This window comes from Phocoena phocoena, chromosome 4, assembly GCF_963924675.1.
Source record: "Phocoena phocoena chromosome 4, mPhoPho1.1, whole genome shotgun sequence".
Lineage (NCBI taxonomy): Eukaryota > Metazoa > Chordata > Mammalia > Artiodactyla > Phocoenidae > Phocoena > Phocoena phocoena.
In genome coordinates, this window is record NC_089222.1 from 21,251,759 (window position 1) to 21,272,970 (window position 21,212).

The window sequence follows — 21,212 nt, forward strand, 5'->3', positions numbered from 1 at the left end:
ATACCATGTAAAAACTGTACTAATATGTGCCTCATTATAGAAGCAGCTGGAAGAACTGGATCACATAGTTAACTAAAAAGTAACTTGGGAAAAAGCTCTGCTTTTGTAAAACTTTAAAACACAGGCTGAAGAAAATCAAAATAACATCCTTTTTATGTAGAACTCCCACTAGAAATTTTATAAATATATATGCAGCATAAATTATATTTGCCTCACCAAGTAGATTTTCATCAAGTCTGGCTGGGATGATGCTATCACAGTAGATAAGTATCAACAAAAGAATTAATGTTTCCACAGGTTTAAAAGATTTTTGAAAAATCATAATTTCAAATTATATTATAATTTGTAGTTTCCACATTTAAAAAGGGAAGAAAGAAAGCTTTCTTTTAAGCCTCATTTGGAAAGTAAGAACAGCTACTAGTCCCCAGGTGTGGATAAGTTGGCTGAGTGATAACACTTGGTCACAATATGAAAAAGAAGTATTTACACCTTTCCAGAAAAGTACCAAATACTTAAAAAAAACAAAAAACAGAAAGACAAAAAACAATCTCTAGTAGCATTCCTTGGCGTGCAAAGTCAGCAGGAAATGATTATCCATAATGTTGACAGTTTGCATGATGAATCTTGGAAGCATTCAAAAGCAGAGGGTGGTCATCAGGGATTGTTCAGATTAGGTTTCTGTGGGATGCCATTGTTTTTAATTTAACTCTGGGTTCCAGGATTTCATTCCCTTTATAACATCTCTGGCAGGGTCACGTTCAATTTAGTGCAAGTGCAAAATGAAAACTAAACGAAACCAACAAATACATTAGGAGCAAAGGCTGATCGTTAAGATCTGTAGTCTTTCCGAACTGTGTGGGCCATCCAGTTCACTTTAGTAGTCCAGCTTTCCCTGAGTGCCTCATCAAATTTTTGCTTAAATTGCTTGAGTGCTTCTTCTTCACTCTTCCCTAAGGCAAGAGAGTCCTGAAAATGAAGGGAAAAAATCTGATTTTATATATTCTCTGTAGTGAGATGCGAATCTCAAAAGTCTGCAGGAGGCTGACTTGGCCACACAGCATACCCCATGTCCTTATTCAAATACCATTTATGGGAGAGAGAATGAACACCAAGGTATGGTGACAATATGACCTCTGCCAGAGGCTTTTTGAAGATGAAATGAATTTATGATTACTGCAAGACAACTACTTAGCTGCTTGTCACTACCACTCCTGGGTAAAACTGTCTCACAGGAGATGACTTTGTTCCATTCCCTTTGAACATCTGAATGAAATAGGTAGGTACGGCTGAGCTCTATGCTCATAAAGTCCAATTTACAAAGAAAAGAGGTTTATACCTTAAGATACTGTATATCCTTGACTGATGTGAGCTCAGGAAGCCCTGCAGTCAACATCAGTGCAAAGAGAGTGATGAAGAGATTCCCATGCCGTCGTAAAATCAGATATGCATCCTCACAACACTGGCGGAACCTTTAGTTGATGCAGCAAATCACAAGAGTATGATGTTAGAACGGAAATAGCAAATTTCATAAAGGAAAATGAGAGATATAGCTAGACTTTCCATAAGAGCTGGAAAATTTCTACTGAACTAAAGGTTCGTTTCTGAGTTTTACCCTTTTGAAAATTGTCCCAGGACTAAAATTTACATAAAATAAATCAAGCTCTCTAAAACCACACATATCTTTTTCAAAAACAAAATTAAATAGAAATTATATGGTAAAAGGCAATCTAACACTTAATCTAGGCTTTTTAATTCTATGTGTCACAAAAATTAATTATAAAAAAGTGGTGATTATAATCCATAAGGATTTCTAACCATAATTCTAGATTCTAGATTTGTGGTCTGACTCCAGAGACTTAATTTCTTTAATGTCCCCCAAACCAGTGTCAATGAATTTGCATTGTACCTTTCTATCATCTTGCCTTCCCTCTCTCTCCTCTTCAAGCTGGTCATTCAAGATGACCACCCAATCCTATCTCCCTAATTTTGCCAAAGAGGAAAATGGATCCAGAGTTATACTCTGCAGAAACCCATGCGGAACTGGAAATGATACTAGCAATCATTTGGTAAGCATATGGATGAGTTGATCACATCATGTAACATATCTCTCATTATCAAAATATCCCTGAAATATAATTATTTTTGTCCCCATTTAAAATGAAGAAGTAAAGACAAGATGACAAGTAATGTGCTTGGAAACCTACAAACAGCAAGGAAAAGATCAGAGATTACAAAGTCTTTCCCTGAACCCTGACTCTCTTACTGCACTTCACATAGAATGACAGCAAAATGCCAGTCCCTCTCAGCATCTCACTATCAAATGTCTTAACAGTTTCAGAGAATTTTCTAATACAGGTAAAAGGTGGTATACTATTGGAATAAAACAATAATTTATTTCAAATTTCTAGCTTTTTTTTTTTTTTTGCGGTACGCGGGCCTCTCACTGTTGTGGCCTCTCCCGTTGCGGAGCACAGGCTCCGGATGCGCAGGCTCGTTGGCCATGGCTCACGGGCCCAGCCGCTCTGCAGCATGTGGGATCCTCCCGGACCGGGGCACGAACCCGTGTCCCCTGCATCGGCAGGCGGACTCCCAACCACTGCGCAACCAGGGAAGCCCTCTAGCACTTTTTTTTCTCTTCTTTGAACCAGAACAGGATCTGACAGGCAAGTTCCCCCAAAGCCTCCTGTTAGCAGACTGACTATCTCCCCAATCTACATATACCTCTCAGCTAAATGCTAGTCTAGCTGGTCAGTTGAGAAAACATTAGATGTGTTCACGCTGACACGAGGACAATACTCACCGGCCAAACTTTTCCGTGTTTCCTGTTTTTCCTTGTTGAATCACATGAATGAAATCATAAGTAAGAATAAAAGGCACTCTCTCCCTTTTAATGCCAAATTTAGACTTGAAATTTCCAAGAATATGTCCAAAGTCAATGTGGAAGAGCTGGAAAACAAATGGGATTTAATTTCCCCTTTTTTTCTGGTGGGTTCCAAATAAAAATCCAAGGCCTCAGCAGTCCTAGATGCCCATGCACTACATCAAATGGAGTAGTAGTAGACACACTACACGGCCTCCTGGATCATTTGGGAAAAGAGTGCTCTGACATTCGAAGGTCTTTTATATTCAATAATAACCCTGATATTAAACTGCATATACACAGTGGGAAAGATGAATCTTTAAAAAGAAAAATACATCCAAATAATAAACATGTTTGATTTTAAAAAATCAAATAGTTTTATACACAGAAATAAAACAAAGAGAGAGTACATCCTTGCCCCACCAGTTCCCTCACCACCTTAAGCGCTACTACTTAGAGGTAACTTCTCCCCACCCGTCCACGTGTTTTTCCTGATATATGTCTCCATTTTTCTAAACAGTATGTTTATAATTATTTTTTACTTCCTAATTTTGGATTATTATGGAAGGTAAAGATTTAGTACTCCTGTGCTGATGTCATGCCTCATAATGCAACACATTATATCATAATTTCTGGTTAAATCAATATCCAGTGTTTACTGTTCAAAGTACATAAGCCATGTGGTAATACTATACTATGATTACACTTCCTTTTCTTGCTCATCTTTTTTCTTGACAAAACTATTTTTTGTCTTAGTGTTCTATGATCTGGTCATTAATTCTTCGCAAAATCTTAAAAATCTAAAAATCATTTCACAACGGTTTTCCACATGGTCAGGTAACCTGTTAGCTCCTGTCTGGGCTGGCTGTTCTCTAAGCCTGCCAAAGAACCATCACCCCGTGCTCAACCTTCACTCTCCTCCCATTTGCAGTCCCTGTTTCCTGGGTTCCACATCATTTCTCTTTTGGTGTAGACCAGGCTTTCTCACTTTTGGCATTACTGACATTTAGGCCCTAAAATTCTTTGTTGTGAGGTTCTACCTTACATACACTATAAGATGTTTGGCAGCACCCCTAGCCTCTACCCACAGATGCCTGTAGAATACCCCCTCCCGCATCCTGACAACCAAAATTGTCTTCAGGCATTGACAAATGTCCTCCAAGGGCAAAAGCACCCCAGTTGAGACCCTTATTTTCATGGATGTCCTTATTCTGGCATCCTCCTGAAAAAAGATGCAGAAGAGACACAGCTTTTGAAACCTTATGTTTGAAAATGTCTTTGTTCTACATTCATACTGAAAGTCTGGTATAGAATTCTAGGTTAGAAATCATTTTCACTCAAAATCATGAAGGCTAATTCCCACTGTCTTATACAGTTTCCAACGCTGCTATTTTAGAAGTCAAGTCTTTCTGACTCCTGAACCCTGGTAAGTGGCTTGCTGTATCTCTGGGAAGGTTTTAAGACCATCACTTTATGCCTGATGCACTGAAATGTCACGGTGCATGGCCTTAGTAAGGGTTGTTTCATCTACTGTAAGGGAACTTTCGTGCCCTTTTGACTGGATAGTCACAAACATCAGCTTTGGGAAATGTTTTTGTATTATTTTTGGGTAAGTTCCTTCCCTTCCTCTTATGTGCTACTTCTTTCTGTAACTTTTATTAGGCTAGATGGTGAACCTCCCTGGACTGATCCTCTATCATTTCTGGATCCTCTTTCTTCTACTTATCAGATATCTTGGTCCTCTTCGGGATATTAAAGGGCAATACATTGCCTGGTGCCTAAAAAACAGAATCTGGGCCAAACTGCCAGGATTTAATCCTGGTATGTCCACTCTCTGTTGTGTCAATCTTCTCACCTGTAAATGGGGATAACACTACCACTTACTCTGTACGGTTATCATAAGGACTGAAGGAGTTAACGTATATAAAGAACTTAAAGCACTGTGCTTTCCACAAGTTAAAGAGTTCAAGAAATGTTAGTTGATCTTTAGTTTATACTTCTATTTTATTTGTTCCTCTTTTTAATTTATAGGAATTCCATTTTCTAATTTTTAAAAATAGAATCTTACTACTTCATAGATGCAATATCTTTTCTGTTTTTACTTCTTAAATCATCCTCTGTTTACTGCAGGTACTGTTTTCCCAGAGTTCTTCTTTCCCCCTCCCCCCATTTTGCTTGATTTGGTCTCTTTCATGGTGGAGGCTTTCAACAAATGTCTGATAATCTTTGGCTGACCATTCATATTTAAGAATGAGTCACTAACAAGATGAATGAAAAATCTATGGACATGGTAGGATTGTTGATCAGTGGGCTTCCTTGCAGAGTATCTGGGGAAAGACCTCAAAAGTCAGCATCTGTAAGCCTTTTCACTGGAACTGATCACTTTCTCTTGAGAAGAACCATGTAGTCTATTGCGAGAGTGGGAATATACACCTGGTTGCTACTGTTCTTGGAGCAAAGCAAGCAGAAATGGCTGGGAATCATACCATTTATCATGCCAACTTTCACTCCATCCCTATTTTTAATATGGCATCTTACCCTTAGCTTCCATAGAAGCTGTTTGTCCTTGAGTCAGAAGAATTGGTTTCTTCAGAGAATAAATCCTCTAGCCCTTCTTGGAGTTGGAAAGGAGATACAAGCACCTAATTGCTCCATATATAAACTGCCAATCAATCCTGTTTTCAGCCTCTTCCCCTTTCCCCACCTTCAGCAGCACCTAGTGCCCCTGATTCCAGAGCTTTCCTCAGACTGACACACCCTTCCACAAGTAGCCATTTTCTCAGTTATGCCGAGTCACTGCTATTTTTCCATTTTGCTTTTGCTCATCCCCAAATCTGTTGATGTCTTTCACCCATTGTTGGCTTCTTTTCCTATTATCTTTGACTTCTTGGATTTACATATTTCTTATTCCTCAATATATTAGAAGGGCATCAAGAAAGAATGGAGGAAAACCTGTGTTTCAGCGTGATTAACCAGAAGTCGGAGGGAATCCTTTTAAGTGTGAACACAAGGTTCAACTCTCAAAAGATCAAGCCAGAACTACCCAGATCTCCAAGGAGGTGTAAAACTCTGGGTCCCACCTAGGGCCAGAGTTCACAGAGTGACTCAGCGTCTTTACTCTGGAATGCCCCTAGTGTCAGGGAATTCTAAGGGTGGCTAAACTGAAAACGTCTCAAATTATTTCATCTGTCTTTGCTTAATATTAAAGAATTTACAAACAAAAGTCACTCTGAATAAGAAAATTTTCACTTCAAAACTGAGAGCTTCTTTATATTATATAACCCGGTCTAGCTTCCTAGCTACCCCAAAATGATATTAGTCATACTCCGTATCGCCTTACTCCCGCAGATGATTATATCTGATAGTCTAAAAGAAAAAATGCCTCAAGTGGGGTTTGTCTCAACTTTTTCTTTTTTTAACACTTATCTTCTTTAAAGTTAATATATCCTGCACATTATCTGCTCCTTCTGCTCTTCGGCACATATGTGTCCCAAATACAATTTCTTATAGTGAAGGAATAGGTCACTTGTAAATAACCTAAATAATTTTTTAAACATTTAAATAAATGCTTATCACCTAACTTCAAGCAAACAAACCGATATATGAAGCAGATGGCACATGAAACAAGGGGTGGGAAATAAAAGGAAAGACAAAGGCATGACTGAGACTCATAAAGAATCTGAGTTTCACAAGAGATTGTGCTGCACATAAGTAACAGCATCACTGAGGCCCTTGGCACTCTGGGAAGTTGCTTACCTGGCCAGTTTTTTTGACCATGATGTTATCACTATGTCTGTCACCAATCCCAAGGACATAAGAAGCTACACAGTAGCCGGCACAGGACAGGGTAAACTCCTCAATGGCTCGGTCCAGGTCATCCCTGAATGAGAGAAAAAAATAGGAGCAAGGAAGGTTTTCAGCCTCCAAATGTGTGGGACGGAGCCAATCCACACTTCTGTTTCCTTTTTAATGTGAGAACAACTGCAACACAGAGCTGCCAAAACCATATAAGGAGAAGATGCTGGATCAGCCAAGAGTGAGGATGATGATCAGAGGAGCAGGGCAGGGAGGAGCCAGCAGGCTTGCTCAAAGACATCAGGTAACTGGACATCAACTATTCAAACTGCTGTGTCCTGGGGCTCACATTTCTGTCGGGGACAGGGGTAGGTTCATATGCATAGTAATGAGAGGAGACCATCAGCTTGGCTGAATGATGCTGGGCTTTGGAACATTTTTGTAGTTTTGACTGAAGACTAGAATTCCATATTTAAGAGTTAAGTATTACAGTGCCAACCATTAAAGTCACTGACTTATATCAGAAGTAACTAATATAGACCCTTTAGGGACAAGGCCCTAAAATCAAAATTTGAAAATTAATTCTCACATACAAGTTCTTGGATTTTATTTATTTATTTATTTATTTACTTTTGGCAGCATTCGGTCTTCACTGCTGCACGCAGGCTCTCTCTAGTTGAGGCGAGCAGGGGCTACTCTTCGTTGCGGTGCACGGGTTTCTCATTGCGGTGGCTTCTCTAATTGCGGAGCACGGGCTCTAGAAGCGTGGGCTTCAGTAGTTGCAGCACACGGGCTTCAGTAGTTGCAGCATGCGAGCTCAGTAGTTGTGGCACACGGGCTTAGTTGCTTCACAGCATGTGGGATCTTCCCAGACCAGGGCTCGAACCCAAGTCCCCTGCATTGGCAGGCGGATTCTTAACCACTGTGCCACCAGGGAAGTCCAAGTTCTTGGATTTTGCCAATGATAACATTTAAGTCTGACTTCAAAATCTTCAGCCAAAAATACTTGCAGTGTTTTCCCCTCACTGTGAAATTCCTTAATTTCCTATGTATTAGGGCTTTTCCAACACAATAATTGTAAGTAACACAATTCCTAGCACTGTATTTTTTAGTTTGGAAAGATCAGCCTACAAACTCATTTACTTCTATTTTAAAAATCTATTGAAAATTTACTTAGGTTCATACATTCACATAATTATGGAAGTTCATGCACTTAAAAAGTTATATGTTATTTGTTAAACACTTAAGTTCTTAGATTTTTAAACTACTGCCCAGCTCTGAAATTTGATCTAGATGAAGCAGAATTCCATGCTAATCTTCTGTAAGATTTTAGGAAGGCCTATTTGTCATTTTGATCTAACCTGAAATGAAGCAATAAATAACACTAATATTTCCTCTAGGACACTGATGATCCTAACTGCGAGAACAGTTACTTTTTGGGAGTTTGTTCAGAAGAATGATAATCAAACAAAATACACTAACCCAGAACACTAACCCAGAATTGTATTCTTTAAGCCAGTTCAGAAGGGCATCTTTGTTGAAGGCTGCTGCTGCAGCCACATTGCTACTGTTCAGCTGAATGTCAGCAATTGTCTCAGAGGTGCTCACAACTTCAATGAGGCCAGAGTGGTCTCCTGTTGCTAAACAGCCATAAGGCAGCATCCTGAAAAGAAAAAAAAGGGGCATAAAGAGTCACATGTGTATGCTACCCATAAAATGAAACACTGAGAGAGTATGTTTTTTCTTTGATTTTTAAAAAAGTTTTATTACTATTGATAACCTTGCCATTACTGTATCAGTCATATAGAAAAATATTAGTTCCACTTTCTATTAGACTGTAAATACCTTAGTGAACAGATGGAGTAATTTACTAAACTCCAATGTGCTAGCTAAATGTATAATTTGTTATCTAATTATTCTGGTGAAATATTCTATTTGTTTGTGTAGGTGGACACAAGCACATCAGATAAAGGAAAAGTCTTTCATTTTTACCCTAAATTTTGGGGAAGGGAACCACCTTTTTTTTTTTGAATAAAAACATTTATTGCTTTGAAGGATTATAATATGCGATTTACTGAACTCAGCAAACAATCTATTTACTGTTCATATTGGAAGAAAATAATAGGTAAGAGAAAAAATGAGAAAGAAAAAACATTCTTTCAGAAGGTAGTGAAAAACAAAAGATTGCTGCAGAGAGCATTGGTGTTCAGTTTTAAGCCTTGAGAATGAGAATAAATGTTTTTCCTAAGTTGCTGTATATTTTTTGTCTCAGACATTTTTTTTTTTAACATCTTTATTGGGGTATAATTGCTTTACAATGGTGTGTTAGTTTCTGCTTTATAACAAAGTGAATCAGCTATACATATACATATGCTCCCATGTGTCTTCCCTCTTGCGTCTCCCTCCCTCCCACTCTCCCCATCCCACCCTTCCAGGCTGTCCCAAAGCCCCGAGCTAAAATCCCTGTGCCTTGCGGCTGCTTCCCCCTAGCTATCTACCTTACTACGTTTGTTAGTGTGTATATGGGAACCACCTTTTATGTAGCATCTAGTAGATGCCACACAGCAGGCTAAGCACTCTACACGTTACCTTGGTTAACAACAACTCCATCCTTCCAGTTGTTCAAGCCCAAGACCTTGTAATCTTTCACTTTTCCTCTCATGCCTAATATTTACGTACCTTGAAAATGTGCAGAGTCTAAGTAGTTCTCTGTCTCCACCCTTCCTTAAGCTACCACCCTAGTCCAGGTCACCATCAACCCCTATTCAAAATTCAAGTTTCCTAATTAGTCTACCTGCTTCCACAGCATAGTCTGTTCTAAATGCAACAGCAACATAATCCATTTAAAATATACTCATATTATGTCATTCCCCTGATTGAAATTTCAGCCATGACTTCCCACCTAAGTGAAAGCCAACCCGCTTGTTGTAGCTCACAAGGCCTTCAATCTCGTCCCCCTTCACCTCTCATAGTATCTTCCACTTGATCACTTGTTCTTACTATACTGGCTCCATGGCTATTCCCCAAACATATCAGGTACAGCATTCCCTCATTCCTTTATCTGTGTTATTTTCTCTACTTGGAACATTCTTCCCCAAAACATCTACATGGTTTACTCCCTTACCATTTTGAAATCTTTGCTGAAATGTCACCGTCTCAGTAAGGGATTCCTGAATCATCCTATTTAAAATAGCAACACGGTGACATACTAACTGCCATCTCTTCCCTCCTTTATTTCCCTCTATAGCCCTCAACACTATCCAACATCCTGTACATTTTATTTATGTGTTTGTTTATTGTCTGTCTCTACCATTAGGATGTAAATTCCATCAGCCAGGGATAATTTGTTCAGTGTGTATCCTCAGTACTTGAGAATGTGTTTGGGCACAAAGCAGGCACTCAATAAGTATTTCTGAATGAATTAAACAAACAATAACAAAATCCCTATAAATAGGTAAATTCCTAATTTTATAAACGAGACATAAAATTAATTTGCAAAAAAGTCATACATTTAACCAAGTGGAAGATCTAAGACTTAAAACTAGGTCTGAGTGGCTCTAAAACTATCTTTTTAACCTAACACAGTCTACAGAGTCACTGTATAAGAGGTCTCTCAAGCTACTTCTTGTGCCAAATAATTTTTGCTAAATCTATAGGTAGGATTTTGCTTTGCTTTGCATTTATATGATCCCTAGTGCAAATAAGCATTTTCTCACGTCTCTTTTAGCCATTTTATGTAGAATTTCTTTTGTGAATTAGCTAATCACATACTCGGTCTATTTATTAGAGTTTTAAACATTTTCCTTAGAGATTTATATGAGTTCTTCATACATTAATATTATCCTTTTCTCATTTTGGTTGTCAACATTTTCTTCAGTTTTCTAAAAATGGTATTATCACTAGAGCAAATACAAAATGGAATAAAATACCTCGCAAAGTTCAAATAAAAGTCAGGTGACTACAGAAAATGCAATGGATGGAATTCACGAGTTCTATACATATATGAGTGCAGCTATGTGCCAAGCATTGTGTTAGCTGCTGGTGACACAGAAATGAGCCAAAAATGCAGTCCCTGCTCTCACTGATCAGACAAACCACAAATGCACAATGTGCATGTGATCAATGGATAAATGAGAAGTGCCAGTAGAACGTGTCAACAGTCAAGAAAGATCTCTGTGAGGAGGAAGGACATGAGGGACAGAGGAAAGTACAGAGGGAGCAGGTGAGGGGAAAAAAGAGTCAGTGTTGGAAAGACCATGCAGACCTCTATCTGCCACATAAGGACTTTACCAAAGAGAAAAAAGGTGTGTGTGTGTGTGTGTGTGTGTGTGTGTTGGGGGAATGAATGAGTGTGGTAGCCATGTAATAATCAGATAAAAGAGGAGAGTTTCATTTAATAGTTCCTAAATTTCCTTCCAACCAGCAATTCAATTTTATGCCTCTTTAAGCACTTCCCTAGTTCTAGCAAAATACGGTTGGAAGCAAAATTGTGAAACTTCATGCTGACAGCCTGATACATCAATAGCCTGCTTTACATATGCATTATTAATTTATTTCTCTTTTTTTAAAGTTTATGCTTCACTAGAAAAGGTAGCTATGGAGCGTGAAAGGTTTACCAATACCCCTATCCTTATCGTGACACAACACATGTGAAGTAAACACTGTCTGGTTAAACTGCACTTTGGCTCACTTTCCTACATCTCCTCCTACTCTACTTGCAGTCAAACTGGGCAAAAGTTCAACAATTTCCTCTTCAAAAGCAGACAATGATGAAAGCATTTAGTGTCTTGAGGATGGAATGCTCACAATGGGAAGGAAAAAACATCCTTGTCATAGAGACAGTTTGACAGAAGTCAAGCTGGGGACAAACTCTTGGAGCCCTGACCACCTTACGGGGGCACCCTTTGCACTCAACTTCTTATAAAGGCCATGACAACGCTTAGTAATGTTTATCTTCCTTTCTCAGACTCTCTGACCCAAGGAGCAATTTGTTATCTTTCCATTAAAGCTAGAATTGTAAAATGAGATAAATTCTACAGCAGTGGGGATGGCAGCCCCATCACCCTATTCTGAATGAGTATGTAGAAAGTTTTCTCTGGCCTTGACTCCAAGTCTCAGTGGTACCTTAGCCCATTGCTTCAAAAGGAGGCAAGTATAATTCTTTTACCTAAGGCTTGCATTGCTTCCATCTTCTTCCTTCATCCTTCTAACTACTGAAACCAGTGTCATTAGAACTGCTGTGTAGCTCTCTTAAAAGGGAAGTAAACCCCATTAGTGCAACTCAAATATAAAGTCACAGTGAAGACAACTCTCCAAAATTCAATGTCAACTGTATTGGGTGGGGGGGGGGCACGAGATGGGACTGTCAAATCTACCAAAAATCCAGGTAGACTTACATGCAACCTATCAGACTTGACAGAAAAGTCTAATTACCTATTTGTTGACCAAAGGTCAGGGTGTTCTAACATACTGATGGCTTACAAATGTTCTAATTTGGCATGGAAGATACCAAAAGAATATTTTGAGACATCAGAGAAAAATGAAAATGAGAAATATGCACTTTCATTCATGCTAACATGGCACTTTTGCAGGTGCTAAAATATTCTGATCAAAATAGTAATTTGTAGAAGGTATCTGAAGATTTGACATTGAACCTAAAAGAGTGTGTGCTACATGAACAGGTTTAACCTAAACAGCTGGCCAAAAGAAAAACACGTACAACAGGAACACTGGGGCATGTATATTTATAGAAACAGTAAAAAATGTTTGGTGGGAAAAAAAAGCTATTGGTTTGAAAATGAACTCAAAAGAATTGAAGTCCTGCATATTTTTTTAAACATGGGGTCAGAGTACAAAAAGTCAGCAAAGATCTCACTGAACAGACAAGTTCCTTTTTCTTGTTACACACATATTGCTTCCCCTCAGACAGATACCAGGTTTATTTCTAGCACTCCCACATGTGGCTGCCTCCCTTTGCCTGAGGTCACAATGAACTTTATTTGATGCTAAATGTCCTTTACAGTTAAACAGAATGGGTAAAACAAAAAACTAAGAGAAAAGAACTTAGTTGAGGCTTTCAATTAGTCTGACTGAACCGAGGACAAAGTCTTTAGCTCAGCCTTTCATAATTAACAAGACATCATATGGCCAGAATCTGCTCTTAGCAAAGGAGACCACTATGTAGCTTATGTGCTGACCTTGGAAAGAACCAACAAGTTACGAGCCTATGCTTGAAAAGTTTTCCCCATTTTTTACGGACAAATAAAGTAAAATCATTTTCACTGGGGTTTACTTTATAAGAAGGGTCAATAAACGTTTACTGGACTGAACCAGATAGTAAATATTTTAATTTTAGGTGCTATAGACTATAAGGTAACTAACTCAATTTTGCAGTTATAGCATAAAAGCAGCCATAGACAATATGTTAACAAACGGGTTGTGGCTGTGTGCCACTAAAACCAAAAGAAAAAGAAAAAAGGTAGGCCAGAACCCTCTGGGTTTGTGTTCCCCAGGGAGTTTCTTAAAATCACCCATTCTCCTCTTATCTACATAGTATTTCTTATGAGTAAGTGATTGACCAAAAGTTTTGCTACCTATTCAAAACTACCTATTCTATTTTTACACAGCCATATTAGAAATTACTGCTAATTTAAAAGCAAAGCTCTTTGTCATTTATGGTACTCAAAGGTCCTTTATATATGAACCATAATCTCACTTCTATATTCCAATACTTCTGTATTCGGTATTCCTACAAGTCCCATTCAAGGAACAAAACCCACAGCAAATTGTTCTTTCTACCTCAATAGCACTAGAAAAGTGTATGCTGGAAAAAAAATCTAAAGACTAAAAACCTCTTAAAAAAAATCAATGGACAATTACATATTTGGGGCACCAGAATACTTTGATAAACAAATAGTTACTAGATAGGTCTTACCACAATTTTTCTCACTTACACTACCAAAATAACAGAACTGAAATCAAGTTTAGTGTCTGACAGACCCCAATTTGAATCCAGCTCCACCACTTATTATTTTTGTAACCTTTGACAAACTGTTTAAAGTCCCTTAAGTTTAAATTTCTCATCTGCTAAAAAGCAATAACACAACTTCATAAAGTTGTAAATTATATGTCATTACACATGTGAAGAACCTAATACAAAACCTGTTTCAGTCAATAAATATCAACTGTTTTAAGTTTTTAAATAAATTAAACTTAAAATGAAATCAAGAAATACTTATAATCTTGCAGGGATAAAGTCAATCACAAGTGTAACTGTTTCTAGCAACCTTGTGGACAAAGTTGCTGTAGATACTAAAACATATTAAAAAATAACAGATAAAGAAAAAAAGGTTTTAAAAAGTTATGATTAATAAAGAAAAAAAGGAGACTTCTATATCTCAGAAATATAGATTATTCATAGTAATGGCTCAGGAAGTTACTGACTTGGTTAACATTTTAATGCCCATGAGAAAAGAGACATGGTCTTGAGTCCGAGAGGCAGGATCTGGACATGGCAGGAGCTGGGGCTCTAAAAGGGCTGTCAAATGTATGAAGGGAACTAGAAAAGGTCTGCTCATTGATGAGACGATATACCATGAAAGTCTGCCATCTAACCTGGGCCCTGGGTGAGCAATAAAAATGGGGGGGGGGTGCATGAATGTGCAAAAAAACCCAAGCCTTCCCATATTCTTATGAGATTCAAATATAATATAAATACTTATGAAGTATGAGAGCCTGAAGGCAAAGAATTAACATAAAAACTGATTGATCGTGCATAAAGAGCTTGGGCAAAAGCACAAACTAGACCAAAATTCATTTTGGGGGGCAAACTTTCACACCCTAGGGAGGAAAGGACCCTTACAGAAAACACAAAACTCACCAATAACGAATTCAAAACCAAATATTATTAACTACACAAGGAAATGAATAAGATTAAGCAGATAAATGAAAAGGTGACACCCTAAGAGATAAAACAGAACAATATGAAAGAGATGCTAAAATGATGAAAGGCATGAAGAGGAACAGAAAGCATAAGGAGAGTACAGTATTAAAAAAAGAACAGGTATACAAAACAAAATCAAATACAATTCCTAAACGAAAACAGTCATTGAAATAAACATACTACACTGATACACAAGAGATGAGACAATACTAAAGAGATAATTAGTAAAATAGAAGAGTAAAAGAAACTACAAAAAAAATGCTGCATAAAGAAGGAGAGAAATAGGAAAGAGGTTAAGAGAAATGCAAGGCAGAACAAGGAAAACCAATATACATCTATTAAAGTTGCAGGAGAAGACTGTGAGAGTGAGAGAACTGCAGTGTTGAAGAACATGGATACATTCTGTAGAAACTAAAAGAGGTGATTTTCTTTGATTGAAAAGATACAATAAGAATGGGGAAGTAAAAATAAAAAGAAATCCATACACAGACAAATTACAATAAAACTGCAGAAATGAAAGGCAAAGAGAAATTTTTTTCTGCAATGTCAGTTTAGACTGACAGCAGGCTTTTAAAAATAACAACAGACGGCTTCCCTGGTGGCACAGTGGTTGAGAGTCCGCCTGCCGATGCAGGGGACACAGGTTCGTGCCCCGGTCCAGGAAGATCCCACATGCCGCGGAGCGGCTAGGCCCGTGAGCCTTGACCACTGAGCCTGTGCCTCCGGAGCCTGTGCTCCGCAACGGGAGAGGACACAACAGTGAGAGGCCCGCGTACCGTAAAAAAAAAAACAACAAAAAAACAGACGTCAGAATACCATGGAATAACATCTTCAAGGTGTCTTTGGAAAGCAGCTGTATAACCAGGTAATGTCAGCAAAAACAGGGGGTTAAGGACATTTGAAAATCCACTCTTCCATAAAAACAACAAGAAGATTGGCAAAAAATTGTCAAGGATCAACTATTTCAGTAATATGGAAATACAAAAATGGGTTGCAACAATCTGGGGAGTGTTTCTTGAAGAAAATGGCTGAATCTCAGTTGAGTTTTACTGTTACTTATTCCAATCTTACCTACTTCCCAGTTCTGCAGTAGACTTGGCAACAAATGGCACATAATCATTGTGACTACAGCAATCTGGTAGCCACTAGAGGGGGCAAAAATGGGGCTGGAGCTCCTTCAAAGCCTCATTTCAACGTAACTGTCATTCTTTGAACTTTCTAGTAGTTTCCAGGAAGATCCCACTCACACTGTTTCTTTGACCTGACTCAGACCTTGCCTACTGTGAACTGCCTTTTAGCTGGAGGTGTTTCTCAAAAATAATCTGAATCAATTGTTTAACACTGCAGCTGTCTCAGGGATAAATAATAGTTGGGGTAAATAATAAGCTAACTAAAAAACTTAAAGAATAAACTGTGGAATGAGATGTTCACAGGGGACAGTTAAAGACTACAACATTCCCATAGGAATCTAGAAGCCATGTGCATGGCGATGGTTGCATGCATTCCTGGGGCTGTGCAAATGGACAGGAAAGAAGCTAGAAGGCCCTAGCTCTCACCTCTTACTAACTCTGAGGCTTACACAAGTTAAGGCTAAGGCACAGCTCTGAACTACCTGGCTGACTCCTGACAGAATGCCCCAACATGCACACAGAACCCCTCAGTAAAGACTGAAAGACTTAAGAATTCCAGGCATTTAAGGAAATCTGTGGTCAATCATTAGCTGACCAATAAACTAACCAGGCAGAGAAATCAGTGACAACACATGACAAAGAACAAAAACCTTACATAATTAAATGAGAAGTCATGAAACAAACAGCAACAACAAAAAATCCTGAACAGGGGAGAGAATCTGATTTGCAGGGTTGTGAAATTTAAAACCCCTATTTTAAGTATGTTCAAAGAAGTAAAAGGAACCACGTCTAAAGAACAAAAGAGAAGTACAAGAATGATGAATTACCAGAGACTATAAATAGATATCATTTAAATGAACCAAATACCATGACATTTTTCACAGAACTAGAACAAATAATCCTAAAATTTATATGGAACCACGAAAGACCCCAAATAGCAAAAGCAATCTTAAGGAAGAAAGAACAAAGCTGGAGGTATCACACTCCTAGACTTTAGACTATACTACAATGCTACAGTAATCAAAACAACATGGTACTGGCACAAAAACAGACACATAGATCAATGGTGCAGAATAGAGAGCTCAGAAGTAAACCCATGCGTGTATGGTCAATGAGCCTACGACAAAGGAAGCAAGAATATATAATGGAGAAAAGACGGTCTCTTCAATAAGTGGTGCTGGGAAAACTGGACGGCTACATATAAAAGAATGAAAACAGAACATTTTCTCACACCATATATGAAAACAAACTTAAAATGGATTAAAGACCTAAATGTAAGACCTGAAACCATAGAACTCCTATAAGAGAATGTAGGCAGACAATTCTCAATTTCAAAACTTACTACAAAGTAATCAAGACTGTGCACAGAGACAGACATGTAGGTCAATGAAACAGAACTTAGACTCCAGGGAAAAACCCTCACATTTACAGTCAATCCATGTTTGACACAAGTGCCAAGATAATTCAATGAAGAAAGAACAGTCTTTTAAACAATGGTGCTGAGACAACTGGATACCAATACAAAAAAAATGAAATTGGACTCCTACCACATACCATATAAAAATTAACTAAAAATGGATTAATGACCTAGATAAGGGCTAAACTAAAATTTTCAGAAGAAAGGATAGGCATAAATCTTCATGACACTGGATTAGACAATGGTTTCTTAGACCTGACACCAAAAACACATGCAGCTAAAGAAAAAAAATAGATAAATTGGACTTCATCAAAGTAAAAAATTTTGTATATCAAAGGACACTATCAAGAAAGTGAACAGACAACCCACAGAATGGGAGAAAATATTTGCCAGTAATTTATTTACTAGAAGTCTAGAATTCAAAATATATAAAGAACTCACAACTCAAAAGACAAATAATCCAATTCAAAAATGAGCAAAGAACTTGAATAGATATTTCTCCAAAGAAGATATACAAATGACAAGCACATGAAAAGCTGGCCAACATTATTTGTCATTAGGAAAATACAAATTAAAACCACAATTAGAAAATTAACAAAATTGCAAGCAGAAATTGACAAATGCCACTTATAATGGTTGGTTTTAACATATGTCTGAAGTGACAAACAGGTAAAAGTCTGATGAGAATAAAGACTTGGGCATAATTAACAAATTTGATCTAATGGACTAATTTACAATCTTATGGTTAATAATTACAGCAACTGGAACCTTTTCAATCACAAATGTGACAGAAAAACTAGACATATGGTAAGGCATAAATAATCTTAAGAAATATGACCCTGATCTTATACAGACCACATAATCTGACAATAGTCAGGTACAATAAAATTAGACGTCACAAGAACAACAAAAAAAGTCCAGTGCAATTTGGGAGTCAAAATAATTTAAACTAGTTCAGGAGTTGAAAAATACAAATGGAAATAAAACATTTAGAACTGAATTCCATATAGTGTGATGTATTATGAAAATGCACAAATAAGTTTTTTGTTTTTTTTTTTTTCGGTACGCGGGCCTCTCACTGTTGTGGCCTCTCCCATTGTGGAGCACAGGCTCCGGACGCGCAGGCTCAGTGGCAGTGGCTCACGGGCCCAGCCGCTCCGCGGCATGTGGGATCTTCCTGGACCGGGGCACGAACCCATGTCCCCTGCATCGGCAGGCGGACTCTCAACCACTGCGCCACCAGGGAAGCCCAAATAAGTATATTTTAAAACTTATGGGATGCAGCTAAGGCAGTAGTTAGAGGAAACATGGTTTTAAGTTGTATATATGAAAAAAATGGAAATTAATGTTCTATGTGTTCATCTCAAAAAATCAGAACAGAATTAACACAAGTAAAAGGAAGGAAACTATAAAGATGTAATCAATGATAAAACAGAAAATGAAAACATAAAACTAGAAGGACACTTTTAAAATACTAAGATGGAAACCTCTAATAAGGCTAATAAGGAAAAAATATTGCATACAAAATAATTTTACAAATGCAAAGGGAGAAAAAAGTTAAACATAGCAGAGGTTTTTAAATTACAAGAGGATGTTATAAAAAAAAGTATGGTAATAAATTCAAAAACAATGATGAACTGGACAATTCTTAGCCTCAAAGTGACTCAAGAGGGAAAACAACCCAAAGAGTCCAATAACCATTAAGGAAAATCAGTAGTCAAAAAAACCTAGATTCCAAAAAATCAATACCAGGACCAAACTTTTACAGAGACAGAAGAGAAGAAAGCATATCAAGTTTAAAATTTGGAAAATAAAATATAAGACAGCATCTTTAAGATAACTGTACAGGGAAGGATTTTTTTAAAATAATAAAACAAAAAGCATAAACCTTGAAGTAACCTAGGTAACTTATAGCAGAGAGAAAACACAATACTAATAAACATTGAAAAATTACTCAACCAAACAAATGCAAATTAAAATTCTATGAGATACTGTGTTGTATCCATTAGATTTGCAAAAAATTAACAAGTCTGATTGGCAAGGAGATATTTCTGGGTAGAAACATAACACTGGTACAACCATTCTGGAAGCCAGTTGGGCAATGGTGGTAAGGTTGAAAATATGCATGCCTTATGACCTGGCAATTCCACTTCTGGCTATATAAACTGAAGAACTCTTCCAAACGTAAGAGAACTGTGTAAACTTTAGGTTTAAAAAATAAATAAAAAACAAAAACAAATGAATACAAATAGCTTCTAATAGGGGAATGGATAAATTTTTGTATTTACTCAAAACATTAATAGAGAAGTGACAATAACAAATTAGAACTTCACATATTAATCTTAGTATATCTCAAAAAATGTAATAAAAAAAGTAAACTTCAAAAAGTTACATGTGATACGACAGTATTTACTGGAAGTTCAAAGCATTCAATGGATATATAATTTATAATTAAAGCACAAAAACATATATATTACAGTTTAGAATAATGGTAAATCCTGAGTTGTGAGAAAGTAGAAGAGGATAAGAATGCATTAATTTTATCTGAATATTTAATTCCTTTTTTAAAGAAGTAAATATGGAAACATGTTAACATCTGTCATTTAATAGCTAAATGTATACTCAAGTCTGGGTTTAAGAACACAAAAAATGTTGTCAATTATCATCTATATTTCATGTTTGAAGTATTTCACAATTAAAAAAAGAATTAGGTAAAAGATGAAGTTATTCATTAATAACTAGCATAGAAAAAAATTTTTTAATTGTATGGCCCTGTATTGTATCATGAAATATGCTTAATGTTTTTTCCCCCTTGATTAAAAAAGGAGTACACCATAGAAAACTAGCTAAACAGGTATACCAAAAGGGGGGACAGGGAGGAGAGATTGTATCACCTTTCATCCTACCACCCAGAAGTAATGTCTACTATACATTTTAGTTTCTGTCAACATTTTAGTGTGTCATTTTTCAGGGATTTTTAACTGGCTGAAATCATTCTATAAAAATATTTTTTTGCATCTCACTTATCTCATTTGACATTTGAAGATAGTACTTTCTCTAAATTGTTAGCAATTCTCCATAAACAATACTTTTAAATATCTGAGATGTTTGGTCATATGTGAAAGTTAATCATCTTTAAAACTGTTGTTCTATTGAGCAAATGTTCAAAAGAGTGTCCCAATGGTTGTTTTTACTGTAAATAAGTCAAGGATGAATATCTCTGTGCATAAGTCACTGTTCACATTTCTAATTTTAAATTAAATTCTGGAAATATTGGATATAGGGAATAAATAAACTTGATTCAGAGAGGTTTATATTCATTCAAAATGGTATATGACAATATTTGTGTTTTTGTTACTTCAACCGTGTTCCAGACTACATTTCACTTAACAGAATTTTTTGCAAGGAAATCAATGCTATATAATTGTTCTTTTAATTCATACTTCTACATTAGAACTGACAGTCTTCGCATAATTATTAGTTTTTTTATTTTATAACTTGAATGGCCTTTTCATATCTTCTCCCCATATGTTTATTTCTATGAACTCTTTAAATATTTAGAATTATTATCCCCCTGTCCTGTTCATTATGAATATAATGCCCAGAGGCTTGACTTTTGTTTGTTGACATTCAAATCTTATATTTTTATGTGGTCTTGTTTGCAATTATCTTCATCTGCTCTTTATCTTGAAAGATTTTATAATAATTAAACTTTAAAATCCATTATGTTTCCTCTTTGTCTCCATAAACCTGTTCTACTCATTGTCTACCCCTAACAATGGTGGCCAGCAAAAAACCCTGAAAGCCCACCTAAACACTTCCCTTTCAGGAAGGTTAGAAGAATCAATGTTACTAAGTTAACTAAGAAGAAAGGCAGGCCCTTCTCTGTCTTATCACTCCCATGACCACCAGTCATCCTTCCTGAGACCACCTTCAAAACCACAGATTGGGATATGACTCTTGCTGTCACGTGTATAGTTTTACACTTGATGAGGGTTCAATAAGATAATGTATTTGAGAGCATATTGTAAACTATAAAGCGTTATATAAATATAATTATGAACGACC

At 36.9% G+C, this 21,212-nt stretch overlaps 1 protein-coding gene across 3 annotated transcripts in view; it reads right to left on the reverse strand.

Moving 5' to 3' along the window:
* Positions 1–283: 283 nt before the first annotated feature.
* The window catches only part of PIK3CB (phosphatidylinositol-4,5-bisphosphate 3-kinase catalytic subunit beta), a 194,645-nt gene continuing 173,716 nt past the window's right edge, over positions 284–21,212 (reverse strand). For 2 of the 3 annotated variants that reach the window (XM_065875713.1, XM_065875714.1), the window contains 5 exons: positions 8,151–8,318; positions 6,617–6,740; positions 2,801–2,946; positions 1,337–1,469; positions 284–966 (listed from right to left, as the gene is read on the reverse strand). In XM_065875713.1, coding sequence (XP_065731785.1) covers positions 829–966; positions 1,337–1,469; positions 2,801–2,946; positions 6,617–6,740; positions 8,151–8,318 — 709 coding nt within the window. In that variant the 3' untranslated portion in view covers positions 284–828. The remainder of the gene's footprint in view (positions 967–1,336; positions 1,470–2,800; positions 2,947–6,616; positions 6,741–8,150; positions 8,319–21,212) is intronic. The other variant, XM_065875715.1, reaches the window with a different exon arrangement.